Genomic DNA, 21,792 nt, shown 5'->3' with positions numbered 1-21,792 from the left:
TCTGATAACACCTTATCCAAGCACGCTCGCTGATCACCAATTACCAGCCATGGTATACCCAATGCCATAAATCTTACCTCAGTCAGTCTGAAGTAAAAATTCTAGCAAGGTAGACACCACTTAAAATGCATCTGATCAAGAGGCGCTTGCCAGATAATGAATCAGTCGCCTCTTACTCCACCACATGCCTTCATTAAGGCTGGAATGTATGGCCCAAACTAAATTAATCAGGGCCCAAAGCAAAGGAAAGCTGTACAGGCTGCAACTACACACCATAATTTATGGATATGGCAGTGACATTTGGACAGATGTTGATAAATAAGGGAGTCTCCATAGAAGTTACCAGGAAAACACCCCACCAAACTACCTGAGGTTGCCATTTCTTTGAAGCAACAGCCTTCTAGAGACTACCATATATCAAAATAACGAAGACACTGCTGCACCCACAGCTGTTTAACAGTGGTATCTGACACAGCCATGTGTATACAAGGTGGAGTCTAGTGCTGAAGCTCAACCTATTAAAGTGAAATTGTGAAATTAGATGGACGAATGTTACCGCGTCAATAGTACAGTGCAGGGGCCATGGCATGACACAAGGGCCAATAAAAGGTGGTCAATGTAAAATACCCCTCCATGGAAAGTCAGCCTTTTGATCCAGAGGATATAAGAAAAGTTTGAGAATAAACTGTTTGCAAAGATTTTATGCTTTCAGACAATTTTGAACATAAAAGCAAAAAAAAACAAAAAAAAAAACAAAAAAAACAAAAAAAAAAAAAAAAAACACACAAGCCCCACACCCCTCTCTGCTGCATAGCATGTTCTAAATTTACTGCCTAGAAGATTAATCCGCCATAAAAATAGCAGAGACCTTAAAACTCCTTTTTGGAAAGGATAGTTTATTCAGAAAGTATCCTGTTAACAAAGTGCAAGAGTTCAGTAACAAATTGAAAATGAGCAACTTCAAATATTACAAGGCATTTAGCAAAGTCTTTGAACATTCAGAGAAACTGCATTTCAAAAAGGACGTTTCCCCAGGATGGTACCTCGTGCACTATGGATTCCCTTCAAATAAGGATCAAATTCATAAACCAAGGGTTGTTGTTAATGGAGGTGGTGATGCACTAGATGTAAACATGCCAGGAAAATATAGTAAAATAACTAACCAATATTCAGGTAAACATGCTGTCAAAATATCATGGTTCAGTTCAAAAGTATGAAGTGTGATGTTGAGGTTTACTAAGGGATATCTGTTGTACTCATGCTCTATGTTCAATGGATCTGTACAAGCATTAAAATAATGATGTGCTAATTGCTAGTTAATTCCTAAAAAGCAAAAAAGGTCCATAGCAGAGCCACCACTTTCAATAGATTTATTTATTTTTTTTTTTAAATGTATATCTCAAACTAAAGAAATCAGTCACAAAAGTGCTGTGATTTGCAAATGTCAAAATCTGCTTACAAAACAGTGATTGCCATGCATTGGTCATAGCCGTACAAGCAACAGCACATTCACCCATTTAGAATCAACAGATCTAGTACAGCAACTCGATCTTACATGCCACCAAATAGTTGGTTACAAAAAAAGACCCAAAACCCTGTGCAATTGACTTACATAGAATATGTATTGGTAAGGTAAAAGGTGTTTGGAGAAAAACTGTTAGATAATGGTCAGGTTTTAGATTCTATTAACATTTTGTTCTTGTGTTGTAATTCTCTATTGCTTCTTCTGTGACAGAGTCATCCTCTTCGATGTCTCTCTTAACCGTTTTGCCTTCAAGGTCAAAGATTTCCTCTGGAGGAAAGCCACGTGGCTCTGCCACCTTCACAGTCAACATGTTAAGAGTTATCACAGTGCCTGCAGGGATTTTTGTTTTTGCCACTACGGATTTACCAAGCTGAAAGAGACAAAGGACCAGTTAGTTAAGTAACAAAGCCAATCTAAAAACAACAACAAGTATGCCTGCACACATTTTCACCTATACAATCAAGTTTATTTCCTTAACCTGTTACACACAGCTGAAAGTGAATGAGGTCCAGCACATCCATATGCCTTACCACGTCAAAAGAGGGCATCTTATCGGTTTTCTTTAAGGGTGCATCATCTTACCTTAGCTCCTGAATATTGAGGGTATGTGCATGCGATCAGTAATTGCTTAAGACTTTTCACCCGTCATATATAGGTAACTTGCTAATAAGTATTGAACATGTTACCTTTTTTTTCCCTAAATCTGCTGTGGTCATGAAATGTTCACTAGATGTCAGTAAAAAGTATATTCAAATTCACACAAGCAAATAAATCAAGCCTTAGATATCCATAAATTAAGATGAGTAATAATGAGAAATGACAGGGAAAGAGTATTGAACAAGCTTACTGAAATGTAACACTTTGTACAAAAGCCTTTGTTGGTAATGACCACTTCAAGATGCCTCCTGTATGGAGAAACTAGTTGCATGCATTGCTCAGGTGTGATTTTGTCCAATTCTTCCACACAAACGCTCTTCAAATCCTGAAGGTTGTGTGGGCTCCTTCTATGAACTCTGAACTTTTGTTCCTTCCATAAACATTCTATTGGATTCAGGTCTGGAGATTGTCTTGGTCGTTCTTAGCAGCTTTATTTTCTGTCTTGGAAACTAATTGAGATTTTCAATTTCAGTGTTTGGGATCATTGTCTTGCTGAAATGTCCACCCTAGTTTCATAATCATCCTGGTAGATGGCAGATCTATCAAGGATGTCTCAGTACATTTGTGCATTCAGCCTTCCTTTAATTATATGAAGTTTGTCGGTGTCATATGCAGAATAGCCCCATACAGCACTGTTGGTATGGTGTTTTTTGTAGCGATATGCAGTGCCATTTGGCCTTCAAACATGGTATTATGGTAGCCAAAGAGTTCCAATTTTGGTCTCATCTGACCAGACTATATTCCTCAGTGTTTCAAAGGCTTGTCTAAATGTTGGGCAAACTTAAGCACACTAGAACATGTTTTTTGTTCAGCTTTGGATTTGTGTGGCGAGCATGCATATAGGCCATGGAGGTTGAGTGCATTGCTTTATGGTTTTCTTTAAAACAATTGTACCTGCTGATTGCAGGTCTCTGTAGCTCTACGCAGGTGGGCCTTAGCTCTTGACAACTCTTCAAACAGGTGCAAAGAGAATTAACAGAAATCTTGCAGGGAGCACTTGGTTGTGGCGGTGAAATAATGTACTTTGCACGTCTGGCTTATGGCCTCAACATTGGTCACTGGAACCTTCAACAGTTTAGACATTCTGTAACCAATGTCGTCAGTATGTTTTGCAACAATGAGGTTGAAGGTCTTTGGTAAAACCAAATAACCAATCTCATGAGGTTTGTGTGCCCCTTGGTAATGAGACATTGTAGGCCATCAATTAAACCAGCTGATATTTTCGCCAAGTGGCAGGATTCCTTTATAAAATTACTGATAGCCTTAGGTTGGTGTCATGACTGTATGTATGGCTTTTGCATCTCTCTTCATGTGTTAAATACTTTGTCGCACCACGTTACACAATTTAATTTATTGACATCTATAATAAATTTTATTTCTATAGCGCCGACATATTCCGCAGCACTTTACATTTCAGAGGGGATTTGTACAGACAATAGACATTACAGCATAACAATAATCACATAGATCATAACAAATACCAAGAGGAATAAGGGCCCTGCTCGCAAGCTTACAGTCTATGAGGAAAGAGGTAGACATGAAAGGTGGGTGGTAACAGTTGCCCTGATTGTATGGACCAGCCATAATATTAAGTGTGTAACAGTACAGACACAGAGGGCTAATGGATGCATAAAGCATGTGGGAACATGATACGGGGAACTTGGTTATGGTAAAACTTTTGGCTGTGCCACACAGGGATAGATTAGGTTAATGTGTTGAGGCAATAGGCCAGTCTGAATAAATGCGTTTTCTGGGCACGCTTAAAATTTTGGGGACTAATCGTATTGACCTGGGAAGTGCATTCCAAAGAATTGGCACAGCAGGTGTAAAGTCTTGGAGACGGGAGTGGGAGGTTCTGATTATTGAGGATGCTAACCTCAGGTCATCAGCAGAGCGGAGGGCGCGGGTAGGGTGGTATACTGAAACAAGGGAGGAGATGTAGGGTGGTGCTGAGCCATGGAGAGCTTTGTGGGTGAGGGTAAGGCCGGGGTCACACTGGCGAGGAATACGGCCGAGTGAGAGGCGCTAAATGCACGCATTAGACACGGACCAATGATTCTCTATGGGGTCCCTCGCACCAGCCGTATATTTTTCATCCGTATTCTACTCTCCGTGCCAATCGCAGCATGCTGCGATTGTCAGCGTACTACGGCCGTAGTACGCCAATGCAAGTCTATGGGTGCGCAAAAAATACGGATTACACACGGACCACACATGTGACTTGCGAGAAATACGCACCCGGTGTCTTTTAGCAAAGCCAGAAATTCAGTGCGCTATACAGTAAACTCACACTGACAGGTTTAATAAAGAAAGAAAGAATAGATATAGACACACACTATATTATATATATTGCATTCTATGTGTCTATATCTATTCTTTGGTTTCTGTTAGAAACCCTGTCATAGGGCTCCATTATATGTCCATTTTGCAAGCCGGCGAGAAAATCTCAGCATACGGATGCCATACGGATGCTTACATGCGCAAAATATGCGACCACACCTTGATTACGGATGACATACGGAGCACTGTTTAGGGGCCATTCATCCGTATTACGCATGTAAAATACTGACCGTATTTTGCGTCGGTTAGTGTGACCCCGGCCTAATAAGTTTATACTGAATTCTGGAGTGGATGGGTAGCCAGTGTAATGACTGGCACAAGGTAGAGTCATCGGTGTAACGATTGGTGAGGAATATGATCCTGGCTGCAGCATTCAAGACCGATTGGAGAGGGGAGAGTTTGGTAAGAGGGAGACCGATTAGAAGAGAGTTACAATAGTCGAGATGAGAATGAATAAGAGAAACAGTAAGAGTTTTTGCAGAGTCAAAAGTAAGAAAAGGTCGAATTCTAGAGATGTTTTTGAGGTGCAGATGACAAGAGCGAACCAATGTGGGGGGCGAACCAATGTCGAATGTGGGGGGCGAAGGAAAGCTCGGAGTCAAGTATGACCCCCAAGACAGCGGGCATGTTGCTGGGGAGTAATAGTGGAACCACACACAGAAATGGCAATGTCGGGTATAGGTACATTAGTAGAGGGAGGAAACACAAGGAGTTCAGTCTTTGACAGCTTCAGTTTCAGATATAGTGAGGACATGATGTTAGACACAGCGTTTAGACAATCGCCGATGTTTTCTAGAAAGGCTGGCGTGATGTCAGGAGAAGAAGCATATAATTGGGTGTCATCAGCATAGAGATGGTACTGGAAACCAAATCTACTGATTGTTTGACCAATAGGGGCAGTGTACAAGGAGAAGAGGAGTGGGCCTAGAACCGATCCTTGAGGAACCCCAACAGTAAGGGGAAGGTGAGAGGAGGAGGAGCCAGCAAAAGATACAGTAAAGGAGCGGTCAGAGAGATAGGAGGAGAACCAGGAGAGAACGGTGTCCTTGAGGCCAATGGAACGGAGCATAGTGAGGAGGAGCTGATGATCCACAGTGTCGAATGCTGCAGAGAGATCCAAGAGAATTAGCTTGGAGTAATGACCATTAGATTTAGCTATTAGTAGATCATTAGAGACTTTAGTGAGGGCAGTTTCAGTAGAGTGTAAAGAGCAGAAACCGGATTGGAGAGGGTCGAGAAGAGGGTTATCAGAGAGATAGCGGATCATACGGAAGTGGACCAGGCGTTTCAGGAGTTTAGAGATGAAGGGAAGATTAGAGACAGGTCTATAGTTAGTGGCACAGTTTTGGTCGAGGGATGTTTTTTTAAGTAGTGGATGTATGATGGCATGCTTAAATGAGGAGGGAAAGATACAAGAAGAGAGAGAGAGGTTAAATATTTTAGTTAGGTGAGGGGTGACAGCAGGGGAAAGGGACTGGAGGAGATGTGACAGAAATGGGTCACTGGTGAAAGTGGTTGGGCAAGAAGATGCAAGGAGCCTGCTTACTTCTTCTTCTGTGACTGGTTCAAAATCAGAGAGTGAGCTAGATGCAGTGGGGGAGGGAGGACAGTGCATGGTATGAGGTGATTGGGAGATAATTTCCTGTCGAATCTGGTCAGTTTTTTCTTTGAAGTAATTGGCCAGATCGTCAGCTCGGAGCTCCGTGGTTGGGGCCTGTACTCTTAGGTTGAGTAGAGAATGAAAAGTGTCAAATAGACGTTTCGGGTTATTGGACAGTGAGGTGATGAGGGTGTTGAAATAGGTTTGTTTGGAGAGGTGAAGGGCAGTGTTGTATGTTCGAAGCATAAACTTATAATGGATGAAATCTTCGTGTAGATTGGATTTTCTCCACAGACGTTCGGCGCACCTGGAGCCCCGCTGCAGGAAACGTGTTTGCAGGGTGTGCCAGGGTTGTCGCCGTTTGCGTTGTGGTGTTCTATTTATAGGGGGTGCAAATTCATCCAGGGCACTTTGAAGTGTTTCATTGTAATGCTTCAATGCAGAATCAGGACATGAGAGGGAGGAGATAGGGGCCAATGAAGACTGCAAGTTCTTCATAAGTTTCTGGGTGTTAATGGCCTGTATGTTTCTAGAAGTATGGAAAGTGGGGGTGACCTGAGCAGCCTGGCAGTTCTTGATAGAGAATGAAAGAAGATTGTGGTCAGAGCAGGAGAGGGGAGTTTGCAAAATCATCCACTGTACAAAGCCAAGAGAAGACCAAGTCAAGTGAGTTTCCGTCTTCATGCGTTGGAGAATTAGTAAGCTGCAAAAGGCCAAACGAGGAGGTTAGAGATAAAAGGTGAGAAGCAGATGGGGAGAGTGGAAGAGCAATGGGGATGTTGAAATCTCCCATGATGAGGGTAGGGATGTCACATGAGAGAAAATGTAGAAGCCAAGTGGCAAAATGATCCAGGAACTGATGGAGGGGCCGGGAGGACGATACACCAGCGCCACTCGCATGGAGAAGGGGGTGTAGAGTCTGACGGCATGGACCTCAAAAGAAGGGAAGACTAGTGAGGGTAGTTGAGGGATAACCTGAAAGGTACATTTTGGTGATAGAAGTAGACCAACGAATCCACCTGCTCTATTGTCTGATCTTGGGGTATGAGAGAAATGTAGTCCCCCGTATGAAAGAGCAGCAGCGGTAGCGTCTGACTGCTATGGTTTGATTTCTTTGCCTGTGTGGATTGGATGGGTTGTTACAGGCATCTGGTGAGAATTCCATGTCCAATAGCCCCTTTAGAAATATATCAACTTTGAAAATTGGTGATTTGTTCAATTCATATTTTACACACTGTTTGTCACTCACCAATTCCCATCATTTGCAATATAATGTTAACAGGTTTTGGCAACCATACAGGAAAAAAGGTCTATGAGAGCAACATCTTGAAATATTTTGGTGTGTAGTATTTAGGCTAAAAAAAAAGTTTTAGTATAAAATACTAGGCTGCTATACTTCTATACACTAGGGTTAATCAGGCTACTCATTTGCAACAAGAAAATAAGGCAAAGTATTTGTGATTTTGTTAATGACAAACTTCCCAGAAATTAAATTCCAGGGAGGAGAAAAATTTACAGATCAGATTTTTTCTCACTCCTTCAGTTAGTCATTAAGGAGGCCAGTCTGGCTTCACACAAGTCAGACACTTTTCCCTCCCCATCTCAGAATATTATAATTATATTTTCATTCTCGAGTAAAGTTGTAAAGTTATGAATCTTTGAGATGTACTGCAATACCTCATTTTGTTTACTTTTCTTTCAAACTCCATGTTGAATGCACTGTTTTTACTATCTTGTTCATGCTTCAAGTTGCTGTTTTGAAATACAGGTCTGGCATATATCCTTACTTAGACCGGGGTCACACCTGCGAGTGTGATGAGCGAGTCTCTTGAACCACACTCTTAAATGTGACCCTGGCCTTAAAAGTAAGCTTCTCTGCTCTTCTACCTCATTCTCAAACATGGAGAGAACAGCAGAGAAACCAACACTGGAGTGCAGATACCTGACAGACCTGCAGGTCAAGTCAACTACGCCAATTGCACAAAAAAGAAGTTAAAACAGCCCTTTCAGTATGAAGTTTGAGAGTAAAGAAAGCAACGTAAAAAAAAAAAAAAAAAAAAAGTGAAGTGTTGCCAATCCAGTTACATTTTTTCCTTTACTAAATGGACAAAAAAGAAAAATATTATAGGGGTTACCTTGTTGAGGCAAGGGATTTCACATGGCAGGAGTCGTTTTACTGGAGATCCCATTGACTTTTCTACCAGCCTTATAGATTTGACTAGTTCAGCCAATTCACTTAGATCAAGAGAAGCCTGATGGTCTGTTCCTTTCCATGTTTTGTCGAGGGTTACATGGCGCTCCACCACTTTAGCTCCCATTGCTACAGCTGCAACAGTAACAGCAATGCCAGTTTCATGGCCAGAATAACCAATTGGGATGTCTGGAAAGACGGACTGAAATTCCTAAATGTAAAAATAAAGCAATAAAAAATCAGATTGATAATCTAAAAAAAATACTTAAATCCATTTCACTTAATACATTACAGAGTCAATATTTTGGGACTTTGCATTTGTAATAAAATAACAAATCCTCCACTCCCTCCCGAAAAGTCACACGTAAAATCCATCTAAATGACATTTTAAAGCTTCAGAAGAAATATTTAAAAGGCAGTTCCTTCCACAGCTGTCAGTTACAAGCTCAAAGCTTATGCAAGATTGTATCGTCATGTAAGCATCCCACCCATCTCACCTGTATTACACGTAGATTAACATCTTCTGGGAGAAGGGGGTATGCACTAGTGCACTGGAGAAAGCAGAAGTTTGGATTAATTGGCTTTACAATGTCGTACACACGGCGCATGGTATCCATTGTCTGCATGCCACTTGAGATCACCATTGGTCGACCTGTGAAGGGAAAATTTAGTCTTAAGGTTAAAAATGTAAAAAATAAAGCGCAATTAGTGTAAAGCATACTGTATGTGGAACAGTATTTTCAGTTTACAAAAAAAACAAAAAAAAAACAAAAAAAAAAACCCCCCCCAAAAAAAAAAAAAAAAAAAAAAACACTTACTACCCAAATCACTCCCAGACCAATATGACGGTCATAATTAAATCCCCAACTAATCCCAGCAGAAGTAGACAGACAGAAGGCCCCCTTGTGCAGGAATATATGGTCTCATCATAATGCACATTTCCAAACCTACTTTGGGGAGGATAGTGGGCCCCCTTAACTCTTAGATCTCTGTGTGGCTGCACCAATGGAATTTCTCCTCCTTGAATCCCACAACAGGTAGCATATAAGGATTTCTCTACAAGCTACATAGATCTTTGTACAGGTTAACAACATGTGCAACAGACAAGAGGATCAGGGAGCTTCCATGCAACAATGATTGCAGCCGACTGAGGCTGAATCTGAGGATTCTTGCCGGCACGCCAACCAGGTAAAATTGGAAACAAAACAAAAATAAAAAAACACACCTTTATTCAGGCACAATTAACAACTAAGGGCAATTAAGTCACTGTTTTAATATGGCTTAATCATGCCGGAATAAAGGTTTTTCATTTTACCTGGTTGGTGGGCCAGCAAGAATCCCTTTTCCTTGATTATTTTTGCTGAAGCCTTGACCCGTGAGATCTTCATTCAGGGACCAAGCTTTAACATTCATTGCTCATTAGGAATTGTATGCACTGCTTAGGTTTTGTTACTGGGCCATATTGTAGAGTATATGACATGTCCATGAGTGAATTTTTAGTCATCTAAATTGACCCAGATTCTTATTGAAAATAGTTTTGTTTTTTAATTAAAGAGACCTACAGCACAGATTGGCGAAATCTTGGATTTTTGCTCCCAATCCTCCCACCTAGAAGTGTAGGAGTCCAAAAGACTAGAAGGAACCAATTACTCTTCCAGAATGACAGCTGCTAAGTAGGAGGTCAGAAGCTGCCTATATTTTGCAATTCATCTACTTTAAAACAGGGTTTTCCCATAAGAACAACTTATTACATAGCCACCAATTATTGGGCATCCTCACCATCTGACCAGTTGCTAGTAAATCCTATGGCTCCCCCCACCCCAATCACACACATGTTTGAGACAGGCCAACTACATCATCCAGCACTGCCAGATCCCTCTGATCAGTACAATACAGGGGCTGTGGGGTTCTTTTGGCACATTTTTGGACATTTTCTACTGGCTGAGCTACTTAAATCAATTGTAGGATTGAATCAACATCCAATTCTTGGACAGAAGCGAGCTCCTGTGGGATAAGTAGTTTTCAAAGAGCACTTGTAGTGATTGCAGCTCTTCCGCAAGCCCCATCTCTTTACAGCCATGAGTGTCAAGCAACATAATGAGCAGGTAGCAGCACGGTGGCTCAGTAGTTAGCACTGTATCTTTTCAACACTGGGGTCCTGGGTTCAAATCCCATCAAGGAAAACCTCTGCAATGAGTTTGTATGTTCTCCGGTATGCTGCAGGTGCTACAATAGGGATAGTGAATTTAGATTGTGCGCCCCAATGGGGACAGTGATGATAATGTCTGTAAAGTGCTGTTGAAATTGATGGAGTTCTACAAGCAAATTATAATAAATAAGGAAAAAACATCTGGGGCCAAATATCAAGTTTTGGAAGCATCATAATTAAGTCTGTGGAAAATCGAGTTTAATAAAGGACTTGACTTACCCTTCTCAGCAGTCTTTTTTATATACGGAAGGTTATTAGTGTCTCCTGACCCAACCTTAAAGAAAGGTACCGCAAGCTCATGTAGAAACTCTACTGCCATCTACAAGAAATTATCAGATAAATCAGATTATAATTGCAGACAAATTCCACCCCCAGCCCCCAAAAAAATAATAACAAAAACACACACCTCTTGCCACTTATCTAAAATTAAGCCATTTCAGCCAGAAATTGGTGCAGATTACAGCCTAAATCTAGGCCTAACACCATGCTCCAAATTAAGTGCAGTGTGAATTTTCATACATTTGCAGCGCAAATTAGGGCTAATGAATGAGACACCAGCCTTACCAAATTCCCCAGTGTTTGCAACACATCACGGGCTGAAGCCTAAAGGCCCCGTCACACTAAGCGATATCGCTAGCAATATCGCTATAACGTCACTGGTCTTGTGCCGCAGCAGCGATATCGCTATGAGTGATACTTACCTCCGACCGGCTCCCCCGCTGGCCATCGCTGATTGCGCAAGAATGGCCTGGGCCGTTTTTCGTCGCCAGCTTCCTGTGGTGCCGACGAGCGACGCGTGGACGCGGGCGGGAGGACGTCAGGATCGCCTGGTGTGACAGGTAAGTAGCGATCCCCGACCCCTGCTATGTCGCTGGTGAGATCTGCCTGTGTGGCAGCTCACTAGCGACCACTTAGCGATGCACCAGCGATCCATATCGTTGTCGGGATCGCTTGTGAATCGCTATGTGTGACAGTACCTTTAGACTACTCACATGTATGAGACATGATAGACCCCATTATTTGTGAAAAACTGGGTCATACCTGAGATCTATATGATGTGTAATGCAGTAGTTCCAATAAGTGTATGGGCAGAATGAATGAGCAGCGTCCCCAGGCCTACCCTTACCTCATCCATTGCAGAGGCGGTGAAGAAAATGCCAATTTCTTTTGCAAATTTCTGCAGCTCCCGATACTGGTCATGACTGAACTCCAGATGGCGCTTATGTTCCCCATACGTTTTTCCCCAAGAATGAGGTGAGGTATATGGTCGTTCTAAGGCTTTTTTATTAAATTTGTAGTCCAGCTCGCTCTTCTGGAACTTGGCACAGTCAGCACCACACTCCTGTAGGTAGAAACAAGGCTAAGAAACCAACATATCACTGGAGACTTTAGAAGCACCAACAATTTCTGCCAGATCAACTGTTCATATTTTACCACCATTATGCACATAGCCTTAAAGGGAATCTGTCACCAGGTTTTTGCCAACTAATCTGAAGTCAGCATATGATAGAGACAGAGACCCCAATTCCAGTAATGTGTCACTTACTGGGCTGCTTGGGGTAATTTTGATAAAAGTCTCATATCAGCTGGAGACCACCGGAGGACTAACAAACCTGCTGATATTTAGTCCCCCATATCCATAAGCTCTGAGTGTCCCACCACTGACAGATGTGTGCACCTCCAGCATGCAAAATGTATTAGAGACGTCCCCTGCGTTCATAGACGCTGGCAAGTGTGTGCAGTGATAGCAGCTGGGTGAGATCATTCTGCGTCACCTGCTTGATTGCCGCCAGATGCTACCTGCGCCAACACAGGGCTGACAACAATTGCAGGTGGAGCAGAACGACCTCACCCAGCTGTCGGACCTGTGTGAGAAGTGTGTTTGCCATCACTACACGCACTTCCCAGAATCCTGTGCGCACAGTGAGAGTCAGTCATATGTAGCTCTTGATGACAGGAACTGCGCATGCGCAGCCAGCTGATTGTTCACTGGAAAGGACAGATGAAGTGCGCAGACGGAATAATGCCAGAGGGCCCGTTGCGGAGGATGAAAGGTTGTTTTTTTTTGAAGGAAACATAATTTTAACTGTAAATTGCAAAAACAGTTACACATTTTCTGCTAATTAAATGTATACTTTACAGTGGTACAACCCCTTTAAGGCTGGATATTGGCGACATCCTTTGTCTAGGTCATGAACATCAGTTTAATGGGGGATCTCACTCTCCTCTCCTACTGATCAGCTAACTGAAGCAGTTCTGGCACCTCAGAATGGCCACAGCCATTTTTTGCTGCCCTGTATGGCATGGAGCTCAATAATTCACACAAATTAAGAGAGCTGTGCCAGTTCTGGTGCACTGCACCCCCTTCAATTAGCTGGTGGGGTTACTGAGAGTTGGGCTCCTACCAATCTGATACTGACAACCCATCATAATGATGGGCGATTGAAAAGTTAACAAAACTCAATTTAGGTTAAAGGGAACCGGCCATTTGAAAAAACGCTATTAACCTGCAGGTATGGGTTAATAGTGTTCTCAGCCTGCCCGCTGACCGCACTTGAGCCCCACTGCCAGGAGGAAATTAACTTTTTTCCTCCTGGTAACGTTCTGGTCTCAGTCATGGGGGTGGAGACAGCGGTGACTCAGCCAACGCCATGTATAGAGGCAGCTGTCCCTAGCACTGACAGACAGCTGGATCTAGTAATGAGCTGCTGTCAGTCAGTGCCGGGGGCTCGATTAACCATGTCTGCACATTAACAGTGTTTCACATGACCGGTTTCCTTTAACGTTCCCTCGATGAGTTTGCGAAATCTCATGCCAACTTTTCATTTTCCTGCCTTACGCTGTGTAACCTGACCTGCAGTGCATTTATGAATCTTCAATGTGATTAATCAGTCAGGTTCCCTATACAAACATGTATGCGTAGCAATGTGTACTTGTGTAGGGTGTACCCATTAATATTCGTAAAGATTACTTAATGGCCTCAATTCATCATTTGCCATCTCGGCAGTTTTTCTTTCCTTTTCTCTTAATGTACTCACTGTCAAATAGTAAGTAACATGTTTTGACAGACGGTACAAAGTTTTTACCAGAAAATCTGATTATATATATATATATATATATATATATATATACACACATACATATACATATATATATATATATATATATATATATACATACATATACATACACACACACACACACATATATACACACATATACACACATATATACATACACACACACACACTCCCTGACAGAAGTTATGTCGCTTATCCATGTTATGTAAATAAAAGCTTATAACCTGACGTTAAATTCATCCATTGGTTGTATAAACTATTCTTCTGAAAGCTGAAACCCTCCGAAATGTGGTTTAGGTTAAGAAAATAAATTGCCATCAATGCAGAAATATTGGTCATTTAATGGACACAGAATGGTCAGATTTTGGCAAGACAAAAGTTGTCGCCTGGTCATATAATGCACCCAGTCCTAGTTTACTTCCTCACCTGTGCGCACTAAATGATCGGTTAATTAGTGGGTGTGTATAAAAAGAAACCCAGCACCCCAGACCTTCACTTGAGCTGAAACTTGAGCTCTGACATGCCAAAATCCACCCTGTGACCAAAGCCTGGATTATCAAGAGGCTGAAGACCAGATCCACTGCAGAGGTGGCTGGCACCTTTAATGTGTCTCAGCGTCAAGTACAAAGAATTAAAAAAAGATTCGAAGAGACTGGAGATGTGTTTGACAAGTCCAGGTCCGGCAGACCCCACAAGATAACAGCTCAGGAGGAACATGTGTTGGTTAGAAAATCCAAAGCAAGCCCCTCTTCCACTGCAGCAGAGCTCCAACAGGCCTGGTCACCTCAAGTCCCTGTGTCAACTAGAACAGTTTGTAGGATTCTGTCTCAAAATGGACTTCATGGTTGAATCAGTGCCCAGAAGCCAGCACTAAACAAAAGGCAAATAAAAAAACGTGTGGCATTTGCAAAGTCCCACTGCCTGCTAAAACAAATGCAAGCTGGAAAAGTGGCAGAAGGTGGATTTCTCTGATGAATCTTCAGTAGAATTACACCACAGCCGCCGCAAATACTGCAGGAGACCTACTGCAGCCCATGCGAATCCAAAATACACCCAGAAAACAGTTAAATTTGGTGGTGGAAAGATCATGGTCTGGAGTTACATTCAGTATGGGGGTGTGCGAAACATTTGCAAGGTGGAAGGCAATATCAATAGCCTAAAATATCAAGAAGTATTAGCTACCTCTTATATTCCAAATCATAAAAGGGGTCAAATTCTGCAGCAAGATGGTGCTCCATCTCATACATCCATCTCTACAACAAAGTTCCTCCAGCAAAATAGATCAAGGTGCTCAAGGACTGGCCAGCCCAGTCACCAGACATGAACATCATTGAGCATGTTTGGGGTATGATGAAAGAGGAAGCTTGGAAGACAAAAACCAAGAATCTAGATGAACTCTGGGAGGCATGTGAGACTGCATTATCTATCAAGCTCATGGAAGTCACACAAAATATTAAATATGACTGTAATAGCACCACCACTTCATTCACCAATGTTATGCAACATATATTTGTAATTTAAGTTAATTTCTTTGAATATCACATTACTTTCTGTGGGCGACAAAACTTTTGTCTTGCCAAAATCTGACCATTCTGTGTTCATTAAATGATCAATATTTCTGCATTGATGGCAATTTTCTTAACCTAAACCACTTTTCGGAGAGTTTCAGCTTTCAAAAGAATAATTTTTACAACCAATGATTGAGTTTAACGTCCGGTTAGAAGCTTTTATTTACATAACATGGATAAGCGACAACTTTTGTCAGGGAGTGTATGTGTGTCACTCCAGAGGGGGGAGCAAAGAACATCTGCAACAAAACTCTGACTTTCTGATCATAAATGGTGACAAAAATATAATAGTTATTATTATTAACATAGATGGGCACAAATGCAATAATTAATCAGGCCCTATTTATATCAGATGAGGAACAGTCTTCCTTCCGAATGGGAATCTAAACATTTATCTTATAACCCTCAAAATACATTTTTTGCGCGACACCTAGGGCGGGATGGGGTTGCGATGCTACAGTTCATCTAATTTATGATGAGCTGTGGCAATCCTTACCCAGAAACGGAATGAGCAACGCACAGGATATCTCGCGTGACGCTCTCATCTCTTAAGGAAACAGGAGTGCCTTACTCCTACACGCCCCTTTATCAAGGCTAGATCGCAGAGCACTAGTCCTGCTGAATTAGGCACCATGAAACTGGACCATTGTCCAGTCTCGTTACAAGTCTGCAGTCTTGGAATCCTCATATTGCATGCTGTGAGGATCCTCTGGTGTCGGTGGTCACAAGTTAGCGACATGCATACGCCTTGCCAAATACCGACGAGACGGGGAGTATGCATATTACATACATGCAGTCACACGAATGCCGTTCCTGGTACCAACACTGGAGAACCCTCAGGCTATGTGCCCACGTTAGCGTTTATAAACACTTAGAAAACCAGACTCCTTCCCAGAAACCGCGTGTTTTACTGCCGCGCGTTTTTTGCGCAAAAAACGCGCGTTTTTGATGCGTTTTTTTTCCGCGCGGTTTCTGGGAACATTGGAAATGGTTAAAAACGCTCAGCTATGCGGAAAATAATGAGCATGCTGCATTTTTAGCCGCTAAGCGTTTTCTAGGCTTTTAAAAACGCATGCATTGGCACAAGAAGCCAAAAATGCATTAAATTTAATGGGAAGCTTCTATTAAGCGTTTCTGCAGCATCTGATCCGGCAAAAACGCTGCGGAAACGCTTAAAAAAAAAAAAACCGCAACATGGGCACACAGCCTCAGTAGTGCGTGCACTGAGGATTCACGTGTCAGCAGTTATACACTGTGACTGCAGACTTGTAAAATGCACCCATTTCATCAACTGGGTTGTCTGGTCCTAAGCTACAACCGTCATGGGCCTACCATCAGAAAAAATTTCTAGACTGCACTTGACAAACTCTCACCTCTACACCCTAAACAGCACAGCATACAATTAAATCAAATTAAGCATTCTGCTCTTGTGGACTTCTTGGAATACACAATATTCCCTTGGAGCAAGTAGTGTAAAGCACACGCTTAGACAGAACAGGAATTTTAGTTCCAACAGGCTATGCAGCTAGAACTTCAGACACCAGCTTTTCACATACCTGTTATCTTTAGAGATGTTCCTTTTTTTTTTTTGTTTTTTTTCTTATAGCCAAGCTGAACTTGGACCTAGGTCTTTTCATCAACCTATGTAACCATGAATGGATAGGAGAAACTATCAGAAATCAGATCTCCTGCTTTGCACTAAGGAGGGGCAAATAAAGTTTATGGTTTGACTGTCTTATGGCAAAGCTTGTTAAAAAGGTAGTGACCTAGGATTGCTACCACCAATAGGTGGTACAAGAGTTCAAGTCCTCGTCCTCTCTAAGAGGAAATTTGAGTAGGGGCAGTTAGTGATTTTTCTCGTTTGTAAAAACTGAAATATTGGCCAAACACTGAGGACCCTTGCTCCAGTAAAAAAAAGAACGCGGATGTTGCAGTTTGGCAAGAACCATGGCACAACTAATATGTCTCGTTAAATAGAACCTGCTGTAGCAATGGCCACTAAACTCATTACCGCTATATGGTGGGGGTGCCAGGTGTTGGACCACCCATCATGCTATATTAAGAATAGGTATACACACTTGTCCTCAACAATAATAAAATCACCCTTTATACATAGGTAGCACTTCTTGAAAACAGAGATTAACACATTTTTGTATCTAATATACAGATATACACTGGCGCTGCCAATAGAAAGAAAGAGCTGCTGGTGCCTAGACAGAAGCTGTGCTTTTACTGCCAAGAAAGGGTTCAGTAATGATAAAAGTGAAAGTAAACGTCCTGACTTTCACACATAAACCCAGAGCATACAGGAGATACAGATCTACCACGCCAGCAAGATACACTAATGAGCGGTGACAGAACTTATGCAGACTAAGGGTACTGTCACACAGTGACTCACTAGTGATCCCGACAACGATATCAACGTGTCAGGATCGCTGGTGAGTCGCTATGTGATCGCTGGTGAGCTGTCAAACAGACAGCTTCACCAGTGATCAGCACCAGCGACGCCGAGCGCCCGGCGCCGCTGTCTACTTTAGTTACCAGCACGCTGATAAAGGGATCTGGTAACTAAGGTACACAGAGGGTTTCTAAGGGACGTGCATCACTTAGAAACCCGATGTGTACCTTAGTTACCAGCTCCCTGCATTAGTGCGCTGGTAACTAAGGTACACAGAGGGTTTCTAGGAACCGCACGGTGCTTAGAAACCCTGCGTTTACCTTAGTTACCAGCTGATCGCTGGTCTCCCACCTGTCATACGCAGCGATGCGTGAGGGCCAGCGGGAGACCAGCGATCAAAGAAATGTCCAGGGCTTTCCAAGATCGATCAGCGATACCGGCAGTGGGGCCGGTCGCAAATTGCTGTCACACACAGCGATCTCACTGGTGAGATCGCCGTTAGGTCACAAAACTTGTGACTCAGCAGCGATCTCGCTAGTGAGATTGCTATGTGTGACGGGGCCCTTACCCTAACTCTGCTGAATGAAGGTGCTGTGCTGATCACAGTGAATGATCCACAGAATTGCTGGATAAGTATGTGACAAGCTGGGAGGATGAAGTGAATGAGCTCAGCTAAATGGAGCGCAAGTAGTGAATAGAGCCGGGCAGAGCCAAGATAGCTCCAGCCAGTAGCGTTCTGGATGTACGGCTGAAGGGGGCCGACACTGTCATGCACTGACAGCGTGTGACGTCACAGGCTAAGGCTATGGGGCCAAAAACCCACGCGTTTCAAAGCAAAACGTGCTTCTTCATCAGGCTCCATTCAGCTGAGCTCATTCACTTCATCCTCCCAGCTTGTCACATACTTATCCAGCAATTCTGTGGATCGTTCACTGTGATCGGCACAGCACCTTCATTCAGCAGAGTTAGGGTAAGTCTGCATAAGTTCTGTCACCGCTCATTAGTGTATCTTGCTGGTGTGGTAGATCTGTATCTCCTGTACGCTCTGAGTATCGGGTTTGTGTGTGAAAGTCAGGACGTTTACTTTCACCTTTATCATTACTGAATTGTCCTGTGAGCGCGGTACCTTCCTCTATTTACACATTTTTGTATCTCCCAGTATATATTTGGGAACAAAAACAAAATAAGTGACTAAATAGAATGTTGAGAGAGATTTAAAATATTGAGTTTTATTGATTGATCAACACAAAAATATATTTACTCAGAATTTTACAGAAATAATAGGAACAGAAAAAAATGGAGGCGAAGATAAGAATCCACCTGAATACTGGTAAAATCAAAAAATGTTCTTTTCTCTGATAAACTGACTCAAGCTAGACTCTTCATATTTAACCATTGAGAAATGCTTAGTGCAAATAAATAGTATTTAGATGTAAAAATTTATGATCAGTCTATTTAAAGTTCATGCACTGTTCAACATAAGACACTAGATGGCAATACAGCCATAACATGACAGCATATTAAATATACAAGAGAAAAATTCCATGACAAAAAAAATACAATGCTTCTCTATCTCATAAGGAGCACAAAATATCAGGGTTTGAAACAGACCCACAATATATTTAGTGTTGAGTGAGTATGCTCGTTGCTCGGGTTTTTCGAGCATGCTCGGGTGTCCTCCGAGTATTTTGGCGTGCTCGGAGATTTAGTTTTCGTCTCATCTGCATGATTTGCGACTTGTAGACAGGCTGAATACATGTGGGAATTCCCTAACAAACAGGCATTCCACACTAGTATTCAGCCTGGCCAGCAGCCATAAATCATGCAGCTGAGATGACGAGCACACCAAAACACTCGGAGGACACCCGAGCATGCTCGGGAAAATCCGAGCAATGAGTATACTCACTCATCACTAGTAATATTAAGTAGACAACCCTTTAACCCCAAGCCCCTTCGTACATTAATGATAGCCTCATTTTTAAAATTCATGCGTCACTTTATGAGGGAACTCTGGAACACTTAGTGATGGGCGAGTAGCATTGTTGCTCGGGTCTCCGAGTATTTTGGCATGCTCGGAGAATTATTTTTCTTCATCTCAGCTGCATGATTTGCGACTTGTAGATAGGCTGAATACATGTGGGGATTCCCTAACAGACAGGCATTCCACACATGTATTCAGCCTGGCCAGCAGCTGAGACGACGAAAACTAAATCTCCGAGCACATCAAAATACTCGGAGGACACCCGAGCATGCTCGGAAAAACCCAAGCAACGAGTATACTCACTCATCACTAACCCTAGTGATTCAGAGAATATATTTTGGGACATTTTACTTACGATAGTAGTGAAATTTGTTCGACATGACTTGCATTTAAAAAGATCAGAAATGTTGCAAAGATTTAGCAAACTCATGCCTATAAACCAGAGAGCTTTGGCACAAAATAATTGCCAAACATATAGCACTTGTCAACTTTACATCTGCACCAGGTTGTTTTTTTTTTTTTGTTTTTTTTTTAGAAGTCAGAGTTTAAAATTGATCATTAATTTCTAAATTTTCCAACAAATTTACAAAACCAATTTTTTTTTTTTTTTTTTTTTTGGGGGGGGGGGGGGGGGACCTTACCACATTTGAAGTGACTTTAACCCCTTCATGACCCAGCCTATTTTGACCTTAATGACCTGGCCATTTTTTGCAATTCTGACCAGTGTCCCATTATGAGGTAATAACTCTGGAACGCTTCAACGCATCCTAGCAATTCTGAGTGTTTTTTCGTGACATATTGGGCTTCATGTTAGTGGTAAATTTAGGTCGATAATTTTTGCGTTTGTGAAAAAAAAATCAGAAATTTGGCGAAAATTTCGCAATTTTCAAATTTTGAATTTTTATTCTGTTAAACTAGAGAGTTATGTGACACAAAATAGTTACTAAATAACATTTCCCACATGTCTACTTTACATCAGCACAATTTTGGAAGCAAAATATTTTTTTTGTTAGGAAGTTAGAAGGGTTAAAAGTTGACCAGCGATTTCTCATTTTTACAACAAAATTTACAAAACCATTTTTTTTTAGGGACCACCTCACATTTGAAGTCACTTTGAGGGGTCTATATGGCAGAAAATACCCAAAAGTGACACCACTATAAAAACTGCACCCCTGAAGCTACTCAAAACCACATTCAAGAAGATTATTAACCCTTCAGGTGTTTCACAGCAGCTAAAGCAATGTGGAAGGAAAAAATGGACATTTTCATTTTTCCAACACAAATTTTCTTTCAGCATCAATTTTTTCATTTTCACATGGGCAACAGGATAAAATGGATCCTAAAATTTGTTGGGCAATTTCCCCTGAGTACACCGATACCTCATATGTGGTCATAAACCACTGTTTGGGTGCACGGCAGGGCCCGGAAGGAGCGCCATTTGACTTTTTGAATGGAAAATTAGCTCCAAAAGTTATCGGACACCATGTTGCGTTTGGAGAGCCCCTGTGTGCCTAAACATTGGAGCTCCCCCACAAGTGACACCATTTTGGAAACTAGACCCCTTAAGGAACTTATCTAGATGTTTAGTGAGCACTTTGAACCCCCAAGTGCTTCACAAAAGTTTATAAACAGAGCAGTGAAAATAAAAAATCATTTTTTTTTCCCTCAAAAATGATTTTTTAGCACGCTATTTTTTTATTTTCACAAGGGTAACAGGAGAAATTGGACCACAAAAGTTGTTGTCCAGATTGTCCTGAGTACGCTGGTACCCCATATGTGGGGGGCACTGTTTGGGTGCACGGCAGGGCGCAGAAGGGAATGAGCGCCAATTGACTTTTTGAAATGAAAATTAGCTCCAATCGTTAGCGGACACCATGTCGTGTTTGGAGAGCCCCTGTGTGCCTAAACTTTGGAGCTCCCCACAAATGACCCCATTTTGGAAACTAGACCCCTAAGGAACTTATCTAGATGCATAGTGAGCACTTTGAACCCCCAGGTGATTCACAGAAGTTTATAATGCAGAGCAGTGAAAATAAAAAAATTTTTCCTAAAAAAAATTTTTTAGTTGGCAATTTTTTATTTTCACAAGGGTACTAGGATAAACTGGACCCCAAAAGTTGTTGTCCAGTTTGTCTTGAGTACGCCGATACCCCATATGTGGGGGATGACCACTGTATGGGCACACGTCAGGGCTCGGAAGGGAAGTAGTGATGTTTTGGTATGCAGACTTTGATGGAATGGTC

General features: G+C 42.0%; 1 protein-coding gene across 1 annotated transcript in view; it reads right to left on the bottom strand.

Moving 5' to 3' along the window:
• Positions 1 to 876: 876 nt before the first annotated feature.
• The window catches only part of NANS (N-acetylneuraminate synthase), a 64,955-nt gene continuing 44,039 nt past the window's right edge, over positions 877 to 21,792 (bottom strand). Inside the window, exons 2-6 of the mRNA XM_073549651.1 lie at positions 11,649 to 11,864; positions 10,742 to 10,841; positions 8,811 to 8,965; positions 8,258 to 8,524; positions 877 to 1,895 (exon numbers count right to left, since the gene is read on the bottom strand). Of these exons, the coding sequence (XP_073405752.1) occupies positions 1,686 to 1,895; positions 8,258 to 8,524; positions 8,811 to 8,965; positions 10,742 to 10,841; positions 11,649 to 11,864 (948 nt within the window). The 3' untranslated portion in view covers positions 877 to 1,685. The remainder of the gene's footprint in view (positions 1,896 to 8,257; positions 8,525 to 8,810; positions 8,966 to 10,741; positions 10,842 to 11,648; positions 11,865 to 21,792) is intronic.

The sequence above is a fragment of the Dendrobates tinctorius genome, unplaced genomic scaffold, assembly GCF_039654945.1.
Source record: "Dendrobates tinctorius isolate UK_male_01 unplaced genomic scaffold, ASM3965494v1 ptg000160l, whole genome shotgun sequence".
In the NCBI taxonomy this organism is placed as follows: Eukaryota; Metazoa; Chordata; class Amphibia; order Anura; family Dendrobatidae; genus Dendrobates; species Dendrobates tinctorius.
The sequence above is the reverse complement of the archived record's forward strand: the minus strand, read 5'-3'. Positions and strand labels throughout refer to the sequence as shown.